Genomic DNA, 25538 nt, shown 5'->3' with positions numbered 1-25538 from the left:
TTGGGGGAGAATTGTATGCCTCCTGCTCTGTTTTATGCACATTCTGCCACATATTGCATGTTATAGCAGTCTCGGATGATGATCCAGAACATGTTGTTTGTTTTAAGAACACTTTCACCTCAGATTTGACAAAATGCGAAGAAGGTACCAATGTGAGATTTCTAAGGATAGATACAGCACTCGACCCAAGGTTTATGAATCTGAAGTGCCTTCCAGAATCTGAGAGGGACGAGTTGTGGAGCACGCTATCAGATGTCTTAAAAGAGCAACACTCTGATGCGGAAACTACAGAACCCGAACCACCAAACAAGAAAATCAACCTTCTGCTGGTAGCATCTGACTCATGATATGAAAATGAACATGCATTTGTCCACACTGCTTTGGATTGTTATCGAGCAGAACCCGTCATCGGCATGGACCCATGTCCTCTGGAATGGTGGCCAAAGCATGGAGGGACATATGAATCTTTAGCGCATCTGGCACGTAAATATCTTGCGATGCCAGTGCCATGTGAACACCTGTTTTCACGTTCAGGTGACATTGTAAACAAGAAGCGGGCAGCATTATCTCCTGCAAATGTAAACAAATTTGTTTGTCTGAGCGATTTGCTGAACAAGAAGTAGGACTGAGTGGACTAGCAGGCTCTAAAGTTTTACATGGTTATATTTCTGAATGCAGGTTTTTTGTACATACTTCTACATTTGTAAGTTCAACTTTCATGATAAAGAATTTCCACTACAGTACTTCTAATGGGAGAATTGAAAAATACTATTTCTTTTGTTCTTTTACAGTGCAAATATTTGTAATAAAAAATAAATATAAAGTGAGCACTGTACATTTTGTATTCTGTGTTAAAAATTAATATATTTGAAAATGTAGAAACATCCAAAAATATTTAAATAAATTGTATTCTATTATTTAACAGTGCGATTAATCGCACGATTAACCGCGATTAATTTTTTTAATCACGCGATTAATCACAATTAATTTTTTTAATTGCTTGACAGCCCTATTTATAAACATTTTGTAACTTTTATCACAGGATCGAAAAGACCTTAAAAAGTAAAATAATGGAATGGCGATTTCAGCAACCAACTCGGTGGCATCGACAGTGTACTGCTCTTCTACGACAAATTCTTCCCAAGCTAGAATTAAGAAATAGGATCTTTGTTACAGACAAAGAAGAAAATGAATTGGAAAGTTTACTGGAACATTATTGGGTTAGTATTTACATTATAAACAATTAAATTTTATAATTTAAATTATAAACAATATTAAGAGAGATTAATTTAAAACTGAGTATGTGTAGTATAAAGAAGGTAATGTGTATAAATAGCTGCAGCACTGAATACAGAAGCTCACTCATGATCAAACATACTTTAATACTGCTTTATTTTGATATAAGTAAGGAAATAACAATGACTAGCTATATAAAAAAGGAACAAAAATAACTTTAAAATGTTCAAAATAAGAACCACAGACATACATTTCTGTAAGTTGACATAGAATATGTAAAACAGTTTTTGCCAGAATGCATCTTATAATAAATCTCACATTTTGGAATTATTTCCTGATATTTCTTTTCATAATGTCACCCTTCTGGTTTCATGTTTTAGAACAACAAAGACAATTTATTTCCATTTTTGCTGTTTACATCTTTCAGATATGTTAAGATGGTTATTTAGTCTCCCACTCATTAGTTATCATTTAGACGGATTGTACTAGTTATTCTTCTTCAAGTGATGATGGTCCCTATCTGTATTCGACACATGGGTGCACTTGCATGCCATGTGCCTGAGTCCGGAAGTGTTCTTAGCAGTGTCCGTTGACCTGCAAGTGCATAGTGCATCTCCTTGAGCTTCCAGCTTAAGGGTATAAGAGGTAGTGCAGGTCGACAGCTATTCAGTTCTCTTTTACTGCTGCATGGCCTGAGTTGGAACCCCGTTCCTTCGCACTTTTAGTTTGCTAAAAGAGTGACTTACTTTGTACATACTTTGTAAATAGTTTGTCTTAGTGATAGTTAGATAAGTTAAGTTTTAGTGTAAACGGAAGCTGAACCAGGGCAAGGCCTTCAAGGTGACATGCAAGTGGGACGCCAGCAACCATTTCCTCCCCGGGGACAGCTTCACCCAATTTGCCAACTGTAGGTTCATCCACTGGGCCCGGCTCAACTGCGTCCCGCTGAACGGAGCAGTCTGCCATGGGAATCAGGACAAGTGATGCAGGAAGTGCGCCTATGCCAACGAGACACTACCCCACATCTTGTGTAGCTGCAAGCCCCATTCCAGAGCCTGGCAACTGCGACACAACGCCATCCAAGATCGCCTAGTCAGAGCCATCCACCTATGGGGAAGGTAGCCGTGAACTCCGCCATCCCCGGAACTGACAGCCAACTGTGACCGGACATCGTCATCACCAACAAGGACCGGAAGAAGATCATCATGGTGGATGTTACAGTGCCCTTCGAAAACAAGACCCTGGCTTTACACGACGTCCGATCTTGAAAGCTGGAGAAATACGCCCCTCTGGCCGACATCCTTAGAGAGCTAAGGGCTACGAGATCCAAACTCACGCGCTGATCATCGGAGCCCTGGGCGCATGGTACCCCGGTAACGAGCGAGTGCTGAGAGAATGTGGAGTCGGTCAACAGTACGCTTGGCTGATGCAGCAACTCATGGTGTCGGATGCCATCAGGTGGTCGAGGGACATCTACATAGAACACATCACTGGACATCGGCAATATCAGGAGGAATGAGCTGGAGTGCCAATGAGAAGTGCAGTCGGGAAAGTAACTCAAATACTTTCCTGATGGACTGTTTTTATCTAAATGGACAACCTATCCTAAATTCTCAATTACTGTGGGACAATCTTCACTCATTGATATATTTTGCTTTCTGCCACCAACTCTCTGTATAACTTTTTTCATGAGTAATGTACCTGAATACATGGATGCTAAATACCTAAACTGTATTCTTCAATTCATTCACCTAAATTTGGGTTATTGCTGATTATGCACTATATGTATCTTATGACTTTAAAAACAAACTTTGTATTTGTGGATAATCTAAGCACTATACCCAGATGTACAGACACTCTTTTCTCAACCTATGTATTAAACATTTTTTTAACATTAGCTTTAATAAAATTTTTAATTCTTGAGCTTGAGTTCAGAAATGTTTCTTAGCAGTGTCCATTGACCCACACGTATGTAGTGCATCTCCTCGTGCTCTCAGCCGAGGGTATAAGAGGTAGTGTGGGTCGATGCCTCTGCAGTTTCCCTCTTACCATTCTGGAATCCAGTCCAAAGCAGAGGGGATGGAGGGCAGCGACCACACATCTCTAAGAACCTCCACTTACAGATAAGTAACGTTCTCTTCTTCCTGGAGTGATGGTCCCTATGTGTATTCCACACGTGGGTGACTCATGAGTAAGGCTAAGATTTCGTCATGGATATTTTTAGGCTTGGTCTACACTTACCCCCCAATTCGAACTAAGGTACGCAACTTCAGCTACGTGAATAACGTAGCTGAAGTTCGAAGTACCTTAGTTCGAACTTACCTCGGTCCACACGCGGCAGGCAGGCTCCCCCGTCGACTCCGCGGTACTCCTCTCGTCTAGCTGGAGTACCGCAGTCGACGGCGAGCACTTCCTGGTTCGACTTATCGCGTCCAGACAAGACGCGATAAGTCGAACCCAGAACTTCGATTTCCAGCTGCCGAACTAGCGGCTGGGTATAGACGTACCCTTAGTAAAAGTCACAGACAGGTCACGGGGAATAAAGAAAATCTCAAGGACCCCTGACCTGTCCCTGACTTTTACTAAAAATATCCATGAAAAGATGGTAAGGGACTAGTCAACTGGGGGTGGCTGGGAGCTCTGGATTTTCCCTTGCCAGCAGCGGCGGGGAGCTGCAGGAATCCCCCTGCCACCGCGGCAGTGGGGAGCTGCGGGGGGTCCCCCTGCCGCCACGGGGCAGGCCAGGGCCTGTGGGGGCCCCCTGCCCCCTCTCCACGGTGACTGGGGAGCTGCAGGAGTCAGAACAAAAAAAACCCACCACTTCCTAAAAATGTTCAGTCTGCTGATTATTGAGGGCATACATAAAAACAAAGCAGGCTTCTTCCCATACTCAGTCTGTGAGAAATTCACCCGTATCGTGACATGCAAAATGAGGCTTAGACGCCACTTAAGACCTCAAAATATGGCTGAAATAGGATTTAAGTGATTCTGGGTGAACTTCATCCTCCACGAATATGAGAGGATCAAAACAGCTTAATGTGGCCACAAGACGCCCGTTCTAGGAAACAGCCAGGTGTATTTGTTTGGAGGCAGCCTTTGTTGTTGTTGTTTTAAACAACTATCATTACTTCAGAACATGTTTAATTCAGTCAATAAAATACCACAATTGTAAATCAGCTTTTGTATAGTGTGTAGGAATGAGGAAGGTGTAATTTCATAGCCATACAGTAGGATAGATTTTGATTTCAGTTACTCCAGTGTATATTTGGAATAGCTCCACTGACTCAGTGGAATCCCTCTTTGCTATCTTAACCAAGTGAGACACAAACAAAAAGCATGCAAAATTTTCACAGATGCACTGAAAATCTTCAGTACACTAGATATCATACAACTTCTGCCACAAACAATAAAATGGAATTTAGATTGAAAGCTTAAAAGCCTTTTTTCTGTAATGTATTTTCTCAAAGTTTCTGTTCTGTAACTTCACTTTAAATCACAGTACTTGGGATATTCCATTTTCTTGAAGGAAAATATTTCTACAATGATTCTATTTATCATGGTCATATTCCATAGATTCTCCTGAAAGATCCATTCATTAAATAGAAAAATGGAGCTGGCTGGGGAAGCAACAGAGCACTAACCCTAGTTATAACAACATTATGAAACAAAAGCAGAATTGTGTTCCAGTTATTAATCATCCCTTGTGTGATATTGTTTTCCCTTTATACTGTGCATCTGCTCATAACACAAGTATAAATGTTACTGTACATAAAAATTATTTTAAAATTCTTCATAATGATTTATTATAAGATACCCTCTTTGGGTGAGATTCTGTGCTGTGCCTCTAGAGGTATTATCTACACTTCGAGCTGGAGGTATAAATTCCAGTTTGAGGAGACATACCTGTGCTAGCTCTGATTGAGATAGTGTGCTAAAAATAAAATTGTAGCTGTAGCAGCAGCAGGGGCTAGCTGTCCTGAGTACCTATTAATGTCTTGGATGTACTTGGAGCATGAACTTAGTGTCTTAGTGTAATTGGGACAATTAGTCTCTCCCATAGCTTACACTGCCGTGGCTACACTCTTTTTAGCACTCTAGCTTGATCAGAGCTAGTGTGGTTATGTCTCCTCAAGCTAGAAATTACACCTCCCAGCTCCAAGGTAGACATACTCTCAGAGGCATAAGCATAGAATTCACAGCAGAAGTAGAAGTGGGGGCTAAAGTGGCTTTAAGATGTCTCTGTGCCTCTCCAATGCTGGGCTGTTCCAGGGGCTGGAGAAGCTCTTGACATAACCTAGAGACAGCTTCCCTGGGCTGCCCTATGGAATGTAGTGCTGCATGCTGTTCGCCTGGCCTAAAATGCCCCTCCTACCTCTGTGCCAGGGCTTGCAAGAGGGTCCTCAGAAGAGCACCTTATGACTGTCTCCACAAAACCCGCACAGAGGGAATCCTCCTGTAACGATGCTGGTTCTGGCGGGACCCAACTGAGAGTGCCAATTCAGGACAAATTACTAAAACAGTGCAGTTACAGCCCAAGGCTGGTGTTTTTCCACCTCTAAGGCAAACCAAACCAGCCAGACAGTGAAGACTTTGGTCTCACCCCACTGGCTAACCACAAGTCAAACAAGCAATTCTCTTAGACACTCCAGTTTCCCAGTATCACCACCAGTGCCACTCGTTATGGGGACAAATGGTTATGAAAACCAATACCCCAATAAAAGAAAAAAGGTTCTCTCGATCCCAAAGGACCAAGCCCCAGACCCAGGTCAATATACAAATTAGATCTTACCCACAAATCACGCTGTTGCCAGTCCTTTAGAATCTAAAATCTAAAGGTTTATTCATAAAAGGAAAAAGATATAGATGAGAGCTAGAATTGGTTAAATGGAATCAATTACATACAGTAATGGCAAAGTTCTTGGTTCAAGCTTGTAGCAGTGATGAAATAAACTGCAGGTTCAATATCAAGTCTCTGGAGTACATCCACCGCTGGGATGGGTCATTCAGTCCTTTGTGTAGAGCTTCCATTTGTACCAAAGTCCATCCAGAGGTAAGAAGCAGGATTGACGACAAGATGGAAATGAGCCATCAGCCTTTTATAGTCTTTTTCCAGGTGTAAGAACACCTCTTTGTTCTTACTGTGGAAAATTAGAGCAAAATGGAGACTGGAGTCACATGGGCCAGTTCCTGCATACTTTGCTGAGTTACAAGCAGGCGTGAGCTGGAGCCGGTTCGCACCGGTTCACACGAACCGGTTGTTAAATTTTGAAGCGGTTTTAGAACTGCTTGTTAACTGGCTTCCCTGCGAGGGAAGCTTTGATGGGCTCTGGCTGGGAAACATGTAATTCCTCCTCCCGGCCACCGGGGGGTGCTGTGGGAGCCATGTGGGCTGCCTCCTGGCCCTGTTGCTGCTCCTTGGACCTCTGGCCCTGGGGCTCCCGCTGCTGCCTGATGGGTCCCCAGCTGCTCTGCTGGGCCTAGGCTGCATCCTGCTGCTCGGGCTGCCCCGAGCTGTTCTCCCCGTGTGAGTCCCACCACCCTGCCTGCAGCCAGCCCCTCCCGGGAAAATACGGACGTATGGTAACCCTATTGGTACAAAAAATACATACTGTGGCACATCCCTTAAATCAGAACTTTTTATAGGGAACTGGTTGTTAAGATTTTAACAGCTCATCACTGGTTACAAGGCATATCTGCCTTCTCTCAATGGGTCAATTGTATAGCTGATGGTGCTTAATGGGCCATCAAGCAGGCTAGGCAGAGCTAACACCAACTTGTCTGGGATGTTTCCCAGCAGCATAGCATAAGTTTGAAATACAGACAGTATAGAGCCAATATTCATAACTTCAATTACAAAATTGATACACACATATAGACAGCATAATCATAACCAGCAAACCATAACCTTGTCTTAGACACCTCATTTGACCCCCTTTATACAAGATGTGGTGTCACTACAGGACTTTGGTTGCAACCATGTTCTATATGGTCCCAGTTCAAATCAATAACGTGACACCTCCCTCAGCCAGAATCAGAGCTTTTAGGGTTTCTTTTACACAACATAAAGGAGCAGGAGTGGATTGAGGATCTCACCCTTTATCTTTACTGAGTAAAAGCTTATATATTATTGAAAATGCATAAATGATAGATTTATACATAGACTGGGCATCGAATCCAGTCCTCTGCTATCACAGGCTACCACATCATAATCTCATTCATAAATTTATCAAGCTACAGCTTAAAATTAGTTAGGTTGTTTTCCACCACTATTCCTATTGGAAAGGTTGAAATTCAGTGTTGTTTAGTGCAAAGTAGTGCACATTGGAAAAAATAATCCCAACTATACATACAAAATGAAGGGGTCTAAATTACCTGTTACCACTCAGGAAAGAGATCTTAGAGTCATTGTGGCTAGTTCCCTGAAAACATCCACTCAATGTGCAGTGGCAGTCAAAAAAAAAACCTAACAGAATGTTAGGAATCATTAAGAAAGGGATAGGTAATAAAACAGAAATATCATAATGCCACTATATAAATCCATGGTACACCCACACTCTAACTACGGCATGCAGTTTTTGTCATCCCATTTCAAAAAATGTATATTAGAATTGGAAAAGGTGCAGAAAAGGGGGGGAAAAACAATTAGGGGTATCGAACAGCTTCCATATAAGGACAGATTTTAAAAACTGGGATGTTAATCTTAAAAAAGAGACAACTAAGGTGGGGGGAGGACATATTAGAAGTCTATAAAATCATAAATGGTATAGAGAAAGTGAATAGGGAAGTGTTATTTACCCCTTCAGATAACACAAGAACTAAGGGTCACCCGATGAAATTAATAGGCAGCAGGTTTAAAACAAACAAAAGGAAGTACTTCTTCACACAACATAGTCAACCTGTGGAACTCATTGCCATGGGATGTTGTGAAGGCCAAAAGTATTACTGGGTTCAAAAAAGAATTAGATGAGTTCATGGATAGTTTCATTAATGGCTGTTACCCAAGATGGTCAGGGATGCAACCCTCTGCTCCTAAACCTCCAACTGCCAGAACCTGGACGACGGGATGGATCAGATTTCTGTTCACTCCCTCTGAAGCATCCAGCGCTTTTTAGCTGTGTTAGTAAAACCTTCATGCAAAATTTATTCAATGTGAATAATTTACTCAGTGCATTTCCATAGGCATCATAAAATGCAATAGCTGATAAAAGATGAATATTCAAATAATCCTCTCAATCTCCAGCAAATCACAGCCATAGATTTCTAATTATTAAAATTATTACATTAGGAGAGTTTATTATCACAAACATGAAAAATTAACTTTTGCCTCATATGAAAATTAAGTTTTATAGAACATCCCAAAACTATGTTCTAAGAACAGAGAGAAGGTACAATCAAGTACAAACAGCACTGCTATTTAACAATACTAGCTCAATATTGAAATCTACAGTACTGTACTCTTCTCTAATGAGACACTCCAATCTATGGTTTTACACACTGTTGCAAGTAAGACAATACTTGCTATGTAAAAACTTTATTGAAGGTCATGCTTTTCTAACAAAAGAGAAATTAAGCAGCAGAATAGAAAATGCCCGTATCTCAGAGAAAATGAATACTCTAACAGAGCCCAGCAATTAAAAAGATATGCACTAGTACCCTGTTTAGTAATCTAATATGTATTGGAAAATGTCTGGTGCTCCAAACTCTGCCATAGTGTAGTAAAAGAAATCAAAAACATTTTTTCTTTTGGGGAAAAAACAAATGTTACTCTAAATTACATTTTATATGGAGGACCTTCAACTCTGTAAAGATGAATTTCCATCTATGATTAAAAATACTGACCTGTAACTGGAGGTTCTTCAAGATGTGTGGACCCTATCTGTATTCCACTACCCGCTCTCCTTCCCTTCTGCTTCAGCTCTTCTCTGATTCATGGTATAGAAAGAACTAGAGAGATGGTCAGTCCACCCTACTCAATGGACACTACTTTCAAATTCTCTGGCTCCGAGCACAGGCCACACCTATGAATTAGAAGCAGAGGGGAAAAGGAAACCCCACATGAACTGTCAGGGGATCTGCGGAGACTTTATGTTCCTGGCATATCGGATACCACCAAACACATTCCAGGATAGACTGGCAATGGACCCAATTTATAGATGCTGAACTGGACTTGGACTTGCACTCCAAACTTTGGCTAGCCAGGTCAAAAAGGGGCAACAGGCTCATAGTCATCAGGTGATCGAATAATATGCTCAGGTCTTTCTTCTCTTGTGTTGTTTCCAGCTGGAGACCCCTTCCCCCCAGTGTACATCAGAAATCCTTCTTCTCAACTGCACTACCTTGCACTGTGTATTATTAAATTGCATCCAATTTCTGTTACCACAGTCCTCAATGTCATCCATTTCCTCCTGTATAAAATTCAAGTCCTCCCCTGTAATGATGATGCCTCTGAACTTTGTGTCATCAGCAAATTTCACTAGCACACTCCTATTTTTGTGCGAATTAAAATATTAAATAAAATCAGTCCCAAGACCAGCCCTTGAAGTACTCCACTAATAACTCCCTCCAGTCTGATAGTTCTCCTTTCAGCACAATCTGTTCTTCTTTGAGTGCATACACATGTCCATTCCACTTTAGGTGTATGTGCACCAGTGCCAGAGAGCTTTTTTCCATAGTGGTACCCGTAAAGGCAGGGCATGCACCCGACTCACGCTTGTGCTGCTTGCCAAGAGCATAAAGGAGCAGAACTTCCCCATCCCCCTCAGTTCCTTCTCACCATCCGTGATCAGTGGTTAGAGCAAGTGTTAACTCTTCACACTTTCCCTTTTTTGTGCTTTAGAGAACTTTATAAAGGCTGATTTTGTAAATAGTTAGTTTAAAAGTTTTCTAGTTAATAGTTAGCAGACTCTGCATGCTCTGTCTGCATCTAACCGCCTGGATGGCTCAGTGGTTTAATCATCGGGATTCTGCCTCTTCTGCTGCAGTTAAAAATGTTCTTTTGAATAGCAGGAAATTGTCTACCAGGTATACATACCTTATGAAATGGAAGAGGTTCTCTGTTTGGTCCCGGCAGGGAAACACTTCTCCTTCCTGGCTCCTATCCAGTTTATCCTAGACTACTCGTTACATCTAAAAGAGAAAGCCTTGTCAGTTAGCTCACCTGTCTACTATCTCAGGGTTTCACACACCTATAGATGCCGGATCCGTATTATCCAATCCTATGACTTTCAGATTACTAAAAGGTTTGGACAGAGTATTCAAAAATGTTAAAAATCTAATTCCTTCCTGGGATTTAAACTTAGTTCTCTCTGAATTAATGGGACCTCCTTTCCAACCCACAGATATCTGCTAGTTGTCACATTTCTCAGGGTAAATTATGATTTTAATAGCTGTTACCTCAGCTAGGAGGGTTACAGAGCTCTGGGATCTGATGGCTGACTCTCCGTACACTATATTTTGCAAGGACAAAGTGGCTTTAGATCCTTACCCCCAAATTTCTTACCAAAGTGGTTTCAGATTTTCATTTGAATCAGACTATTTATTTACTAATTTTCTTTCCAGTGCCCCACTCTCACAAGGATGAAGAGAAACTACATACCTTGGCTATTCAAAAGAGCATTAGCTTTTATATGTGGACAGAACTAAAGAGTTTTGGTTATCTCCATACTTGTTTGTTTCAAGTACTGACCAATTGAAAGGGAAACCTTAAAACAAACAACGTGCTGGGTCATCATCTGAGACTGCTATAACATGCAATATATGGCAGAATGTGAATAAAACAGAGCAGGGGACATACAATTCTCTCCCAAGGAGTTCAGTCACAAATTTAATGAATGCATTATTTTTTAACGAGCATCATCAGCATGGAAGCATGTCCTCTGGAATGACGGCCGAAGCATGAAAGGACATACGAATGTTTAGCATATCTGGCATGTAAATACCTTGCAATGCCGGCTACAAAAATGCTATGCAAACGCCTGTTCTCACTTTCAGGTGACATTGTAAATAATAAGTAGGTAGCATTATGTCCTGTAAATGTAAACAAACTTGTTTGTCTTCGCAATTGGCTGAACAAGAAGTAGGACTGAGGTTTTGTAGGCTTTAAAGTTTTACATTGTTTTATTTTTGAGTGCAGTTATGTAACAAAAAAAAAATTTACATTTGTAAATTGCACTTTCATGATAAAGAGATTGCACTACAGTACTTATATGAGGTGAATTGAAAAATACAATTTCTTTTGTTTATCATTTTTAGAGTGCAAATATTAGTAATCAAAAATAATAATATAAGTGTACACTTTGTATTCTGTGTTGTAATTGAAATCAATATATTTGAAAATATAGGAAAACATCCAAAAATATTTAATAAATTTCACTTAGTATTCTATTGCTTAACAGTGTGATTAAAACTGTGATCAATTGGGATTAACTTTTTTGAGTTAATCACGTGAGTTAACTGTGATTAATCAACAGCTCTAATGAATTGCTTACTTTTCATGTATACTGACAAAATTTTTAATTTGGATATTCTGCATGAATTCTTGGCCACATTGAAGTCAATGGCAAAACTCCCATTGGCTTCAGTGGAGCCAGAATTTCATTCTCTCAACTTATCATGGTTAATAAGTACAAAGAAAGAACAATTCTTATTTTTCTGAAAGTTTCTTAATGCAGTGCAATAACTTTTTACAGTATGTTTTATTGTATGATACAAGAATATACAATATAATCTTTACATTGAATCAGTAGCTCAGAGCTAAAATACATTTCTGATAAATGAGAGGTTGGTTACTTAATAATTAGACAACTTGATGGAACTCATAAGAGAATTATCAAATGCTTCATTTCAAATTCAGACAAATGCATATGCCATATACTGTTTTTGATATGTGAACATTTTTAACCATAAAACTATTATGAATAAAAGTGTAGCATTTAGTTTTTCATAAAATAATCCTTTCAAACTGTACTTATAGTTTCAATCCTATGTTTTTCTAGGTGACAGGATACCCTATCCAGATGCCATACACAGATTTACCATCAATAAGCGAGGCTGTGTATCAAACTGGCATTCATTCTTCAGAAATCCCAAACACAGAATTTGCTCTTGCTGTGTATATTCATCCATACCCAAACAACATCTTATCTGTATGGATCTACTTAGTTTCTTTGGTCCGTCATCAGTAAACAGTGTTGAATTCAATTATAATTAAACTAAGTTACTACATGTTACCTCTCATGGTTTAAGATGGTTATTTAGGCATGAGAACTGGGACATGAGAAGGTAATTTTATACCACAAGAGATAAGCCAGTACTATTTATTGTACATTAATAGAATCTTGTTACTGTAGAGAGATTGTAGCTTTTAAAAATTCTCATTAGATCCATTAGATCTATTATAAATTGACCGTATCATTTTTGCTAATTTCCCAATAACCTGAGACCAATATTAAACTCCTGTAAATCATTAGAATTATCATATTTAGTGTCCAGAGAAGTTGTTTAAATGATTTCTTGGGAAGTAGAGAGTAAACCCTTTGAGGAAAGATCTTAATGGGTTGTTTTATAAAAGAATTAGAATTTAGGGTCTTGCTGCCTCAACACAGTGAATTTCAAACATTCCAAGAGTAACACATAGTTGATACTATTAGTTAAATAAGGTGCTGTAGAATATTGTGGAATGCATATTAATGTTTGACTGGTAAAGACACAGTAGTTTACAATGGTGAATGTGAAAGTTGTGTAATAAAATTCAAGTTTGCAACTTTAATATCCAGAAGGCTTCCCTAAATCTTAAGGCATTGTCCTACTCCTTTGAAATCATTGGGGGCAGGAACAGATCCTTAGTGTCATTGCTAACTTGTGAAGTTCACTTTGTGTGTTATGTTTTATATTCTTTTAATTTTCAGTTCTACGTTTTTTTGGAATGATTAATGGCAAATATTTTGTTCAAGTGGTGTTATGAAAATCCTTACTTTCCTTTAGCAGAATGTTTATGTTGTTTAATTTTTTAAAACTGAACGAGTTTAACTTTAGCATACAACAGTTAATTGTAAACAATAGGATTGCATACAATATACTTTATTATAGGGAAACATTCAAAAGCATAAAGCAAAGCTGTCAAATATATAAATGTTTTTATTATAAACTTTTAAAATCATTATAATATTGATAAATAAAAAACTAGTGGTTTATTAATATTTTATATAGAATTTTAAAATATAAAGTATAAAAACTATAAGGAATATTAAATTAATATTCATTGTGTATATTAAAATATTTTATCAACACATTAGAAAATGCCATTGCTGATGCCACTTGGGACAATTTGGAAATAAAACAGCACACTGATAACTGGGTTTTGAAGTTTGATTATTGTCAGATTAGGATGCTTACTTTGCATCCTCTGTGTATTCAGGGTCATATCTATGGCTGGCAGAGCTAATACATCACTGGAAGAGCTAGAGTCTTTTCTGGCTTGTACATAATCAACAGAATTGTTGGCTAGGTTCCATTTGCAGATTGTTGGTGATGTCAGCCAGCAAGAAACCAGTTTAACCTTTAACTTCCAGGCTGAATTTGCAGCACCGGCAGCCAGGAAAACCTAATCATTGCACTTACAAACAGCAGAATTGATTTGGACTTTTGGAGGTCATTGGAGACAATAAACAGGAAACTCCACTTTGCTATTTTTACATACACTAAAATACTAGAGTTGAACTGCAATTTAAAGGGAGAGGCTGAAACTTTGGATGAAATAATTCAAACTGCAGTGCTACCTTGCAGCCAATTGTCTCAGACTCTCTGTGGTCCTAAATAATCACAAGGCTTGATGAAACCTTGGGCCCTTGAGACCAAGGGTATGTCTACACTGTGAAATTAGGTCAATTTAATAGAAGTCGATTTTTTAGAAATCGATTTGATACAGTCGATTGTGTGTCCCCACAAGCGCATTAAGTCGGCGGTGTGCGTCCACAGTACCGAGGCTAGCGTCAACTTTCGGAGTGTTGCACTGTGGTAGCTATCCACAGTTCCCGCAGTCTCTGCCGCCCATTGGAATTCTGGGTTGAGCTCCCAATGCCTGATGGGGCAAAAACATTGTCGCGGGTGGTTCTGGGTACATGTCATCAGGCCCCCTTCCCTCCCTCCGTGAAAGCAACGGCAAAAAATCATTTCTCGCCTTTTTTCCTGGGTTACCCGTGCAGACGACATACCATGGCAAGCATGGAGCCCGCTCAGCTCACTGTCACCGTATGTCTCCTGGGTGCTGCTGGCAGACGCGGTACTGCAGTGCTACACAGCAGCATCCCCTTGCCTTGCCTTGCGGACAGAAGATGATACGACTGCTACTGTCGTTGTCATCCCGTGGGTGCTCCTGGCCAACCTTGGTTAGGTTGTTCGGGGGCGCCTGGGCAGACATGGGTGCTCCTGGCCGGCCTCGGTGAGGTCGGTCGGGGGCGCCTAGACAAAAATGGGAATGACTCCAGGTCATTCTCTTCTTTAAGTTTCGTCTAATGGAGATTCAGTCCTGCCTGAATATCATGCCAACTGGAGGGTTCTGCCTCAGGCTGCTCTCCCAGTTGGCAGCACCGCGCGGTTGCATCTACCCCAGCCTATCCCTTGCTCCCATGGCTCATGAAACCTGGACAGTAGTAAGGAGCAGTTCAACTATAGGCTGAGCAAGTGCATAATGGTGGTAGAATGTGCCTTTGGACATATAAAAGCACGCTGGCGCAGTTTACTGACTCGGTTAGACCTCAGCGAAACCAATATTCCCATCGTTATTACTGCTTGCTGTGTGCTCCACAATATCTGTGAGAGAAAGGGGGAAACGTTTATGGTGGGGTGGGAGGTTGAGGCAAATCGCCTGGCCGCTGATTACATGCAGCCAGACACCAGGGCGGTTAGAAGAGCACAGCAGGACGCGCTGCGCATCAGAGAAGCTTTGAAAACCAGTTTCATGACTGGCCAGGCTACGGTGTGAAAGTTCTTTTTGTTTCTCCTTGATGAAAACCCACCCCCTTGGTTCACTCTACTTCCCTGTAAGCCAACCGCCCGCCCCTCCCCCCTTTGATCTCGGCTTGCAGAGGCAATAAAGTCATTGTTGTTTCAAATTCATGCATTCTTTATTAATTCGTCACACAAATGGGGGGATAACTGCCAAGGTAGCCCGGGAGGGGTGGGGGAGGAGGGAAGCACACGGGTGGGGTAGTTGTAGGGGCACCCCCTAGAATGACATGCAGCTCATCATAGAAGCGGCATGTCTGGGGCTCTGACCCGGAGCGGCCGTTTGCCTCTGCTTCTTTGGTAGGCTTCATGCAGCACTGCTGCGGGTCCCTGTTATAACCTCTGTCCTTCATGCCCTTGGAGATTTTTTCAAATATTCCGGCATTTCGTCTTTTGGAACAGAGTTCGGATAGCACGTATTCGTCTCCCCATACAGCGATCAGATGCAGTACCTCCCGTTCGGTCCATGCTGGAGCTTTTTTGCGATTCTGGGACTCCATGGTCACCGGTGCTGATGAGCTCTGCATGGTCACCTGTGCTGATGAGCTCTGCATGGTCACCTGTGCTGATCAGCTCGCTACGCTGGCCAAACAGGAAATGAAATTCAAAAATTTGCAGGGCTTTTCCTGTCTACCTGGCCAGTGCATCTGAGTTGAGAGTGCTGTCCAGAGCGGTCACAATGGAGTACTCTGGGTAGCTTCCGGAGGCCAATACCGTTGAATTGCGTCCACACTACCCCAAATTCGACCCAGCAGGGTCGATTTCAGCACTAATCCCCTCATGGGGGAGGAGTACAGAAATCGAGCCCTTTAAGTCGACAAAAATGGCTTTGTCATGTGGACGGGTGCAGGGTTAAATCAATCTAACACTCGACCTAATTCGAGCTAAACTCGTAGTGTAGACCAGGGCCAAGATGCAGTTCCCAGTCCCTAACTATTCCAATATCAATTGAGAAGCATGTCCAAAAAGTTGGGTATTCTAAGAAATAGGTGTAATTCAAATTTAGTAATGGTATTTGAAGGTCAAGGGATTCAGGTTCATTATTTGTCCGTGATTTTAATGACCCATCCTTTGTGTGGTCTTTTATGTACCTCTAATTCCACATTGTATTGCACATGCTAGACCTATCACAAAACTAACATAATACCGTGATGATGGGTACCTTATAAATGTAAGTAATCAAATAATAATGATTTTGATTTTAAGGCATTTTTCTGATTATTATGCAAGAACTACATTTCACTCACTGCTTTATTTTTCTGTGCACATGTAATACAATAATTCAGTTTTCAGAACTCACCTATCTGCTTTTCATTGTCAGCTCAGGTACACAGGCATATGCAAGAGTTTCTTTAAGACAGTGGAAGAAATTAGAAAAGAGCTGAGAGCTAGTTTAATGAAGAAGATGGAATTAATGTGGCCACGGGCTTTTCTTGCGGCCACAGCCTCCTGGGCTGTGATTGTGGGGGCAGGAAGAGGGGAGGTGGGGAAGCAGCACCCCCTTGCCCTCCCTGTTGCTCCTGGATGCACCGCCTTGGTGTTGGCTGCTAGGGCTGCAAGCAGGGGTTGGGCCGTGCCCCCTCTGGAGACAGCTGGGGCACAACACCAGAGCAGGCACCTGGTGAGTTCCCCACCTTCCCAGGGGCGGTGGAGCTCAGGTTTTGGGCTTCAGCCCTGGGGTTGTAGGGAAGCAGGCTCTGGCTACAGGGCTTCAGGTCTGGCCCCCGATATCTCCCCCAGCACCACCACCCCGCAATTGCCCCTGGCCCCTGCTTAATTAAGTACGCTGTCAAAAGTGATATTTGTGTGTTTGTTAATACCACTTTTAACAGCAGATTTACTAGCTAGCAATAAATAAATTACAATGATTCGGACGTGTATATGTGCATATTTGTTTGTTTTTCCTAAAGGTAATTAAGTATTTTAGGAAAAAGTGTGAGGCCACCAAAAAATTTGTCCAAGAACCCCTGGAATAGAAGGTATATCAGTGGGCTTTGTGTGTCAGTCATATTGGATTCCATATCAAAGGAATTTTAATTTTATAGGATAAACTACAGCACATTAACTAACTGGGTTTGAGGAAAAAGTTCAGTGCCTAATGAACCAGTTGAATTTTCTGTGTATAATCACATTCTTAAAGAAAAAGTTTTGCTGGTATTTAGCAGAGTCTAGGATAAAGGCAAAAATGTGTGTGTGTTTTTTAAAAGACCAATTGAATATCAAAATAATATCTAAAGGACTGGATGGCAAGCGTAGAGAAGCCTTGCTGAAATGATAGATGCTGCAAAATTCAAAATAAACGCTGCTTTTAAGGGAGGTAATTTTCTTTGGTTTATTGAGAGGTGGTATCTACCCCTCTTATGGTATATAATTGTGTTCTGTTAAGGACATCATGTAAAAATTTCCTCTGCAAAATAGAGAAGGTAACAGTAATACAAGCAAAAGTTGAGACTGGGAGCATTCAGCAAAGTCAAATGTAAGAAGGCGGCACAGTTTTGATTACAGTATATTTACAGTCTACATGCAATTACTTTTTCCCAGTCAGAAATGTACAAAGAAACCTTAATAATACTATTTTATTTCAAGCGACAAAGAGTCCTGTAGCACCTTATAGACTAACAGACGTATTGGAGCATAAGCTTTCGTGGGTGAATACCCACTTCGTCAGATGAATGTAGTGGAAATTTCCAGAGGCAGGTATAAATATGCAGGCAAGAATCAGTCTAGAGATAACGAGGTTAGTTCAATCAGGGAGGATGAGGCCCTCTTCTAGCAGTTGAGGTGTGAACACCAAGGGAGGAGAAACTGTTTTTGTAGTTGGCTAGCCATTCACAGTCTTTGTTTAATCCTGAGCTAATGGTATCAAATTTCCAAATGAACTGAAGCTCAGCAGTTTCTCTTTGAAGTCTGGTTCTGAAGTTTTTTTGCTGCAGGATGGCTACCTTTAAGTCTGCAATTGTGTGTCCAGGGAGGTTGAAGTGTTCTCCTACAGGTTTTTGTATATTGCCATTCCGAATATCTGACTTGTGTCCAGTTATCCTTTTACGTGGGGACTGTCCAGTTTGTATATAGCAGAGGGGCATTGCTGGCTTATGATGGTGTATATTACATTGGTGGAAGTGCAAGTGAATGAACCGGTAATGTTGTGGCTGATCTGGTTGGGTCCTGTGATGGTGTCGCTGGTGTAGCTATGTGGGCAGAGTTGGCATCGAGGTTTGTTGCATGGATAGGTTCCTGAATTAGAGTTACTATGGAGCGGTGTGTGGTTGCTGGTGAGAATATGCTTAAGGTTGGCGGTTTGTCTGTGGGCGAGGACTGGCCTGCCTCCCAAGGCCTGTGAAAGCCAGGGATCATTGTCCAGGATGGGTTGTAGATCACTGATGATGCGTTGGAGAGGTTTTAGCTGAGGACTGTAGGTGATGGCCAGTGGAGTTCTGTTGGTTTCTTTCTTGGGCTTGTCTTGCAGCAGGAGGCTTCTGGGTACACTTCTGGCTCTGTTGGTTTGTTTCCTTATTTCTTCGTGTGGGTATCGTAGTTTTGAGAATGCTTGGTGAAGATCTTGTAGGTGTTGGTCTCTGTCTGAGGGGTTGGAGCAAATGCAGTTGTACCTCAGCTCTTGGCTGTAGACGATGGATTGTGTGGTGTGTCCGGGATGGAAGCTGGAGGCATGAAGGTAGGCATAGCAGTCAGTGGGTTTTCGGTATAGGGTGGTGTTAACGTGACCGTCGTTTATTTGTACCGTGGTGTCTAGGAAGTGGACCTCCCATTTAGATTGGTCCAGGCTGAGGTTGATGGTGGGGTGGAAGCTGTTGAAATCATGGTGGAATTCTTCCAGAGTCTCCTTCCCATGGGTCCAGATGATGAAGATGTCATCAATGTAGTGTAGGTAGAGAAGGGGTGTGAATGGACGAGAGCTGAGGAAGCGTTGTTTCAGGTCAGCCATAAAAATGTTGGCATATTGTGGAGCCATGTGAGAACTGTTTCATTCAAGCCAAAATAAAATGTTTAATTTCAATTTCAAAAATTTAAAGAAAAATAAAATTAAAGGAAATTTTGAAACACAATTGTGACGTTGCAGTCTATATGATTTTATAAAAATATGCTAATGAGTGAATATAATGTAACTGGAATATGCTTCATGCAAAAGGTGTCTTGTAAGGTATCATTACAAAGCTTATAATCTACTGAGTGTGTTGATTCTATTTCTATAAATGTATCACTCTTGTATCTAAAACTAGAAATATGAAATATAACTCTGAGGGCCTATTGTAAGTATGCAAAGTGTGGGCAATTAATGGTGGTTTGGAATCTTGATGGCTCCCATCAACCAGGACAATTGACTGTGGATGGCTCTGTTTGCAGGTAGGCCTTCCTGTGACTCAGGCTGGGAGGAATGAAGGCTTGGGGTCTTACAGTGATGTGATCATGTCACCTGAACTGGAATCCATCTTTAACCTGGTGCTTTTCCAGTGAGGAGAGGTGGGAACCCAGAGGGACAAAGGATTCCTGCCCTATGCAAAAGATATATAAGTGGGTGGAACAGAACAAACAGGGAGCATCATGAGGAATCCCCTAGCTACCACCTGAGCTGGAACAAGGGCTGTACCGGGGAAAGGATTGTGCCCAGACTAGGAAGGTGTCCAGTCTGAGAAAAGCAACAAAGAGTCCTGTGGCACCTTATAGACTAACAGACGTACTGGAGCATAAGCTTTCGTGGGTGAATACTCACTTCGTCAGACGCATGTAGTGGAAATTTCCAGAGGCAGGTATAAATATGCTGGTAAGAATCAGTCATATGCCTGCATATTTATACCTGCCTCTGGAAATTTCCACTACATGCATCTGACGAAGTGAGTATTCACCCACGAAAGCTTATGCTCCAGTACGTCTGTTAGTCTATAAGGTGCCACAGGACTGTGTCGCTTTTTATAGATCCAGACTAACACGGCTATCCCTCTGAGTCTGAGAAAAGAAACTTATTGAAACATCTCTAAGGGTGCGATTTTACCTGTATTCAGCTGTATTAGGTTTAGATTTGTGTGTTTTATTTTATTTTACTCGGTAATTCACTTTGTTCTGTCTGTTACTACTTGAAACCACTTAAATCCTACTTTCTGTATTTAATAAAATTACTTTTTACTTATTAATTAACCCAGAGTATGTATTAATACTTGGAAGGGCAAACAGTTGTGCATATCTATCAGTGTTATAGAGGGCGAACAATTTTTGAGTTTACCCTGTATAAGCTTTATACAGGGTAAAACGGATTTATTCAGGGTTTGGACCCCATTGGGAGTTGGGCATCTGAGTTTTAAAGACAGGAACACTTCTGCAAGCTGCTTTCAGTTAAGTCTGCAGCTTTGGGGCAAGTAATTCAGACCCTGGGTCTTTGTTGGAGCAGACGGGCGTGTCTGGCTCAGCAAGACATGGTGCTGGGGTCCCAAGCTGGCAGGGACAGCAGAGGCAGAAGTAGTCTTGGCACATCAGGTGGCAGCTCCCAAGGGGGTGTCTGGGATCTAACTCATCACAACAATCATTTCTAAACAAAAAATAAAAACATTTCATTTCAAAAAGTGTCAAAACAAAATGTTTGTTTTTCAGAAGCTTTTAGGTTTTTTTCTAAACAAAGCAAAATCAACACAAATTTGCAAAACGTTTTGGTGTTGATGAACCTACATTTTTCACTGAAAAAAGTTTGTTGAAAAATTTTGCCCAGCCCTTGCTTTGGGACTACTCGAGTAGACTAGAACAACTGTTTTAAAGGCATTTTGTTCAGTTTGAAGGCGGTACTGTGGGTGTAGCTGGAGAATGTCAGATCATTCTATTTATTGTACTAGAAGCTAGACCACAGTTGGTAAGTGACTCATTTAAATGACGTGCAGAACCATTTTCAGTTTTTTTAAGAGCAGACTTTTAGTACAAAGATTTAGACTGTCCTGCTTTATCATATACTAATCAGAAACTAATTCTTCAAATTTGACTTCAGTAAATTTACAGCAGTGAAATATGAGGGGAAACAAAATTTAATTTAAAAATAGTACAAGGCATGTAATGCTTGTGAAAGTTGCCTGCTTGACAGCACTGTAGACTGAAGTGCTGTTTATCCACATAACAGAAGAGTAAAGCCACCTCCTCAAGCTGCCCCATGTCTCCACCTTGTAGGAATTATGGAGAACTGCAATTACTGAGCAAACCAATCATCCATCTAGTTTGATATCCTGGGTCAAAGCTGGATGCTTTACAGTATCAAGTAAAATCCCTGCAAGTCCTTGAAATTCAGTTATAGTTAAAATAACAGCAAATAGTGTTTTTATTCATGTAGGCATCTAATTGTTTTTTTTTTATTTGACTACTACTAACAAGTACCCAGTGGCACTGAGTTCCAGAGGTTAACAATACATTATGTGAAAAGGTATTTTCTTTAAATTTGTTTGCTTTTAATCTCATCAGACAAATAGAAAAATGTAAATAGGGACATCTGGCTAGATTTCTCTGTACCACTCAACACTTTTAATCCTAGTATGTTACAGAAATTGATTACTCTTTTCCCTCTCCCACAATCACTTGTGTCAGGATATGTCCCTGATTGGTTACAAAGTAAATAAAACAGAAAACCAAAGGGATAAAACTACCCCTAGCATTGATAAGTAATTATTTTAATACTTAAAAAGAATGTCCATCCCAAGTCCGGACTCTGTAGCACAGCTCCAACTGTAACAGCACTACTGTCTAGCACTAGTGACCCTGTATCACTATCTATAGCTCTGACCCTTCAAAGGATCTAAGATGGAAGAGCAATTCTGCTCAGTCTTCTAGTGTCACAATTCAGGGCAACTGTACCTGTATTCCCTCTCTATGGCCCAGCAAGGGCACACCGGCTTATAGGCTTCGAGCTCCTCAGCAGTCATCTCTCTCCCTCCTGACCTGACTTTTTACATGATGCTCAGTTAACACCCTACACTGCGTTATTCAAAGCAAGTTAAACTGCCTAATCAGGCCATCATCTGCACTTTGCTTACTCTTTGAAGGCTATGAATAATGAAATTGCCCACAGTTATAAGTCACCACACCGTTCTTTCTAAGCAAGCACATTTATTCTCAAGGTGAAAACATTAGAGAGAAAACATAAAAACATATGCACATGCTCATAAGCTTACTAGAGATCACCCCTCCAACACCAGCAGGGACTCTGCTAGGAGTCAATCCTTCAAACTCCAGCAAGAGTTTTTGCTGTGGTTACAAGTTCATAATAGCCTCGGCGCAGAACAAGCACATTTACCACACATCAGCCTGTTTCTTTATACATCTTGGACCTTTGAACTTTAGCCTTTGGAAACAGGTAATCATCAGACAATGGTTCTCTTAGGGCGTAGGGTCAAGAGGTTGAGTTTTCTGAATAATTTATGGAGGGCCTTTGCATTCACTTCCCCCTATATGTTTCCCAGGAATTCTGCTTCACACATATTGTCCCAAAAGATCATTTTTGTCTGCGGCAGTACTCAATATAGTCCTTTGATCATCCAACCCTACAATTATACATAACCTTTGCATTTAACACAATTGACTCCAAAGATACGTAATCTTAATTCAGTAAGGTTTTTCAATGATATTGCAGGAAATTGATATATCTGTCACAAGTAGGAATCTACATGAACACAGAAGTCCACTTTTGTCCCAACACAGATCATGGAATTCATTGGAGCTACTCTGGACTCTATCAGGGCCAGAGCTTATCTCCCTCAAGACAGATTCCAGTTGATGAACAATTCAATCAGTCAGTTCAGAAAGAGCCTACAAAAGTTGGTTCATTCATGTCTCATCTTCGTGGTCGACATGGTGTCCTGTTCTTGTGACAGCTTCTTTAATACTCCAGCTCCACTGTCTACAAGCTTGGCTTTGGCTAATACACCTGCCAAGCAGTCACACTATGGACAAGTTAGTCACGCTTCCCCCGTGCCCCCTCCCCCCGCCCCCAGGGTGCAGGATGCTCTCCAGTGCATGGGAGTCCCCTTCTCACTGTCTCCACCCCAGAAGACATTGATCACATATGCCTTCCCAGTAGGGTGGGGCACCCATCTGAATGGGCATACAGCACAAGGAACATGGACTCCACGGGAGTCCAGGATGCACATAAAACTCCTGGAACTGAGAGCTGTCTTAGAAGCCTGCAAACAATTCTTACTGGTCATACACTCCTAGCACATCCAGGTAACATCAGACAACATGACGACATTGTTCTACATCAACAAGCAAGGGGTAACATGATTTACCTCTTTTTGCATAAAGGCAATCAATCTGTGGAACTAGTGTATTCGACACCAGATCACCCTATCAGCAGTACACCTCCCAGCAATACACAACACACTAGCACCAGCCTCAGCAGGCATTTCTCCCTTGACCACTAACGAGAACTACATGATTCTGTGGTGAAGAGCATATTCAGATAATAGGGATCTTCCTCCTGGGATCTGTTTGCATCACAAGAAAACAGGAAATGCAAGATATACTACTCCGGGGGGGGCTCAAGTTCAGGACTCCAGGGGAGATGCTCTCTTAGTCGTACAATATACTTTCCCCTCCTTCCCACTGCCCCACCCATCAGCAAGAACTACCTTGACCTCTCAGGAAGATCCAGCAGGACAGGGCAGTGATCATCTTCATTGCTCCCAGCTGGCCCAGATAGTTTTGGTTCCCCAGCCTTCTCCAGCTGTCAGCCACTTCACCTATCAGCATCCAACCTTCCCATGCCTCTTGACACAGAACACAGGCAAGATCAGACGTTTCAACCTGGACTTCCTCTGCCTCACAGCTTGGTATTTGGAGCTGAACCTAGAGCAGACATGTTCAGTAGCTATTCAAACCATTCTTAACAATAGTAGGAAGAAATGTACCAGAAAACGTTACCTAGCTAAATTCAAGAGATTTTCTATTTGGGTTCAACATCACCAAATGTCCCCAGAAGAATCAGACAGTCCCACCATTTTAGACTATCTGCCCTTCTTGAAGACCTCAGGTCTTTCCTTTAGCTCTCTGTTGGGTACACTTGGCAGTGATGCGCCTGTCACCCTCCAATTGACAACCACTGAATTTTCACCCATCCAGTGACTGTACATTTTCTAAAGGGTCAGGCAAAACCATCCCTCCCATAAGGAAACCTGCCATGCCATGGGACCTTAATTTTGCAGTCCCTGACTCAGAGCATCTTTATTGTTAGACTACATTTAAAAGGTAGAATGTCCGCTTAGTTGTATGCTATCAAACATATACATACCTTTACTACAAGCAATGTGATTATTACTGGAAATGTAGAGAAAAGAATGCTCTATATAGTTTACTTTGTGAATTTGATGGCATTGTGCTTAGTCAGTCATTTACTCAGCTTCTTTACTTTCACCTGTACAAAACTGGAAAATGTGATTGTAAAAAAAAAAATTGGCAGGGAAACATCAGTAAAGATATTACATGAATCTACCTTCAACTCCCTTGCAACTGACTTCATTAAGTGGACATTGCCTTTTAAAAGCAAACATATATTATTGCATATTCACTTATGGACACACAAAAATTTATGTGTGATGAAAAAATGAAGCCAAACTTCCAGTGTATTATAAACACCACATTGTACAACGGTGCAGGAATTGAAGGTGGACACTCGCATGTGATCCTTTGAGCCAGGAGAGAGGTAGTATTCCATATGGTGCTGCCGTGACTCTGATTGCTGCTATTTGTTTTAGTTTTGTTAATTATTCAAGGGTTTCTGTCAGCAAGATTCTATTTTATTGCAGCTGGAAGCGTAAGTCCTTTTAAATTTACACAACTGAAGAATAGAATGATTCAGTGATCAAAAGCCAAGAATCTTTCCAGTTTGATAGTTTGTCAGTAATTGGTTTCCAACTGTATTATACTAAAGGCCGTTTGTATTTATACAATGAAAGGCCTTCTCTTGCAAGCACTTATGCCTGAACATAACTTTAATCAGCTGAGTAGTCCTGTTGGCCTCAGAATATTCATGTGAGTAAAGTTATGTACAGCTGTACATAGGTATCAACAGGAAAGAACACTGAAGTAGAGTGAGGTATGGCCTGTACTGTATGACCTGAGAAACTCAGATTCTGCTAGATTGGCTTAATATTTGGAGCCCAGTGACTAATGGGGTCTCATTTTAAATAGGTCCACATATGTACCCATTCTTGATGTGAGAATGAGATTCTTTCTGTAACAGCAATTATAAGAAATTTCAAACATCACTTGTTCTTGTGCTGCCTGCCCCACAGGTAAGCTCTGGCAGCAAGACTTAC

At 41.2% G+C, this 25538-nt stretch overlaps 1 protein-coding gene across 1 annotated transcript in view; it reads left to right on the top strand.

Moving 5' to 3' along the window:
• The window catches only part of CC2D2B (coiled-coil and C2 domain containing 2B), a 102121-nt gene extending 88773 nt beyond the window's left edge, over positions 1–13348 (top strand). Inside the window, exons 31-32 of the mRNA XM_029911376.1 lie at positions 1043–1220; positions 12231–13348. Coding sequence (XP_029767236.1) covers positions 1043–1220; positions 12231–12419 — 367 coding nt within the window. The 3' untranslated portion in view covers positions 12420–13348. The remainder of the gene's footprint in view (positions 1–1042; positions 1221–12230) is intronic.
• The last annotated feature ends 12190 nt before the right edge of the window (positions 13349–25538 follow it).

This window comes from Terrapene carolina, unplaced genomic scaffold (assembly GCF_002925995.2).
Source record: "Terrapene carolina triunguis isolate 2854851 unplaced genomic scaffold, T_m_triunguis-2.0 Scaffold95, whole genome shotgun sequence".
In the NCBI taxonomy this organism is placed as follows: domain Eukaryota; kingdom Metazoa; phylum Chordata; order Testudines; family Emydidae; genus Terrapene; species Terrapene triunguis.
This window is presented reverse-complemented; position numbering and strand designations above follow the sequence as displayed.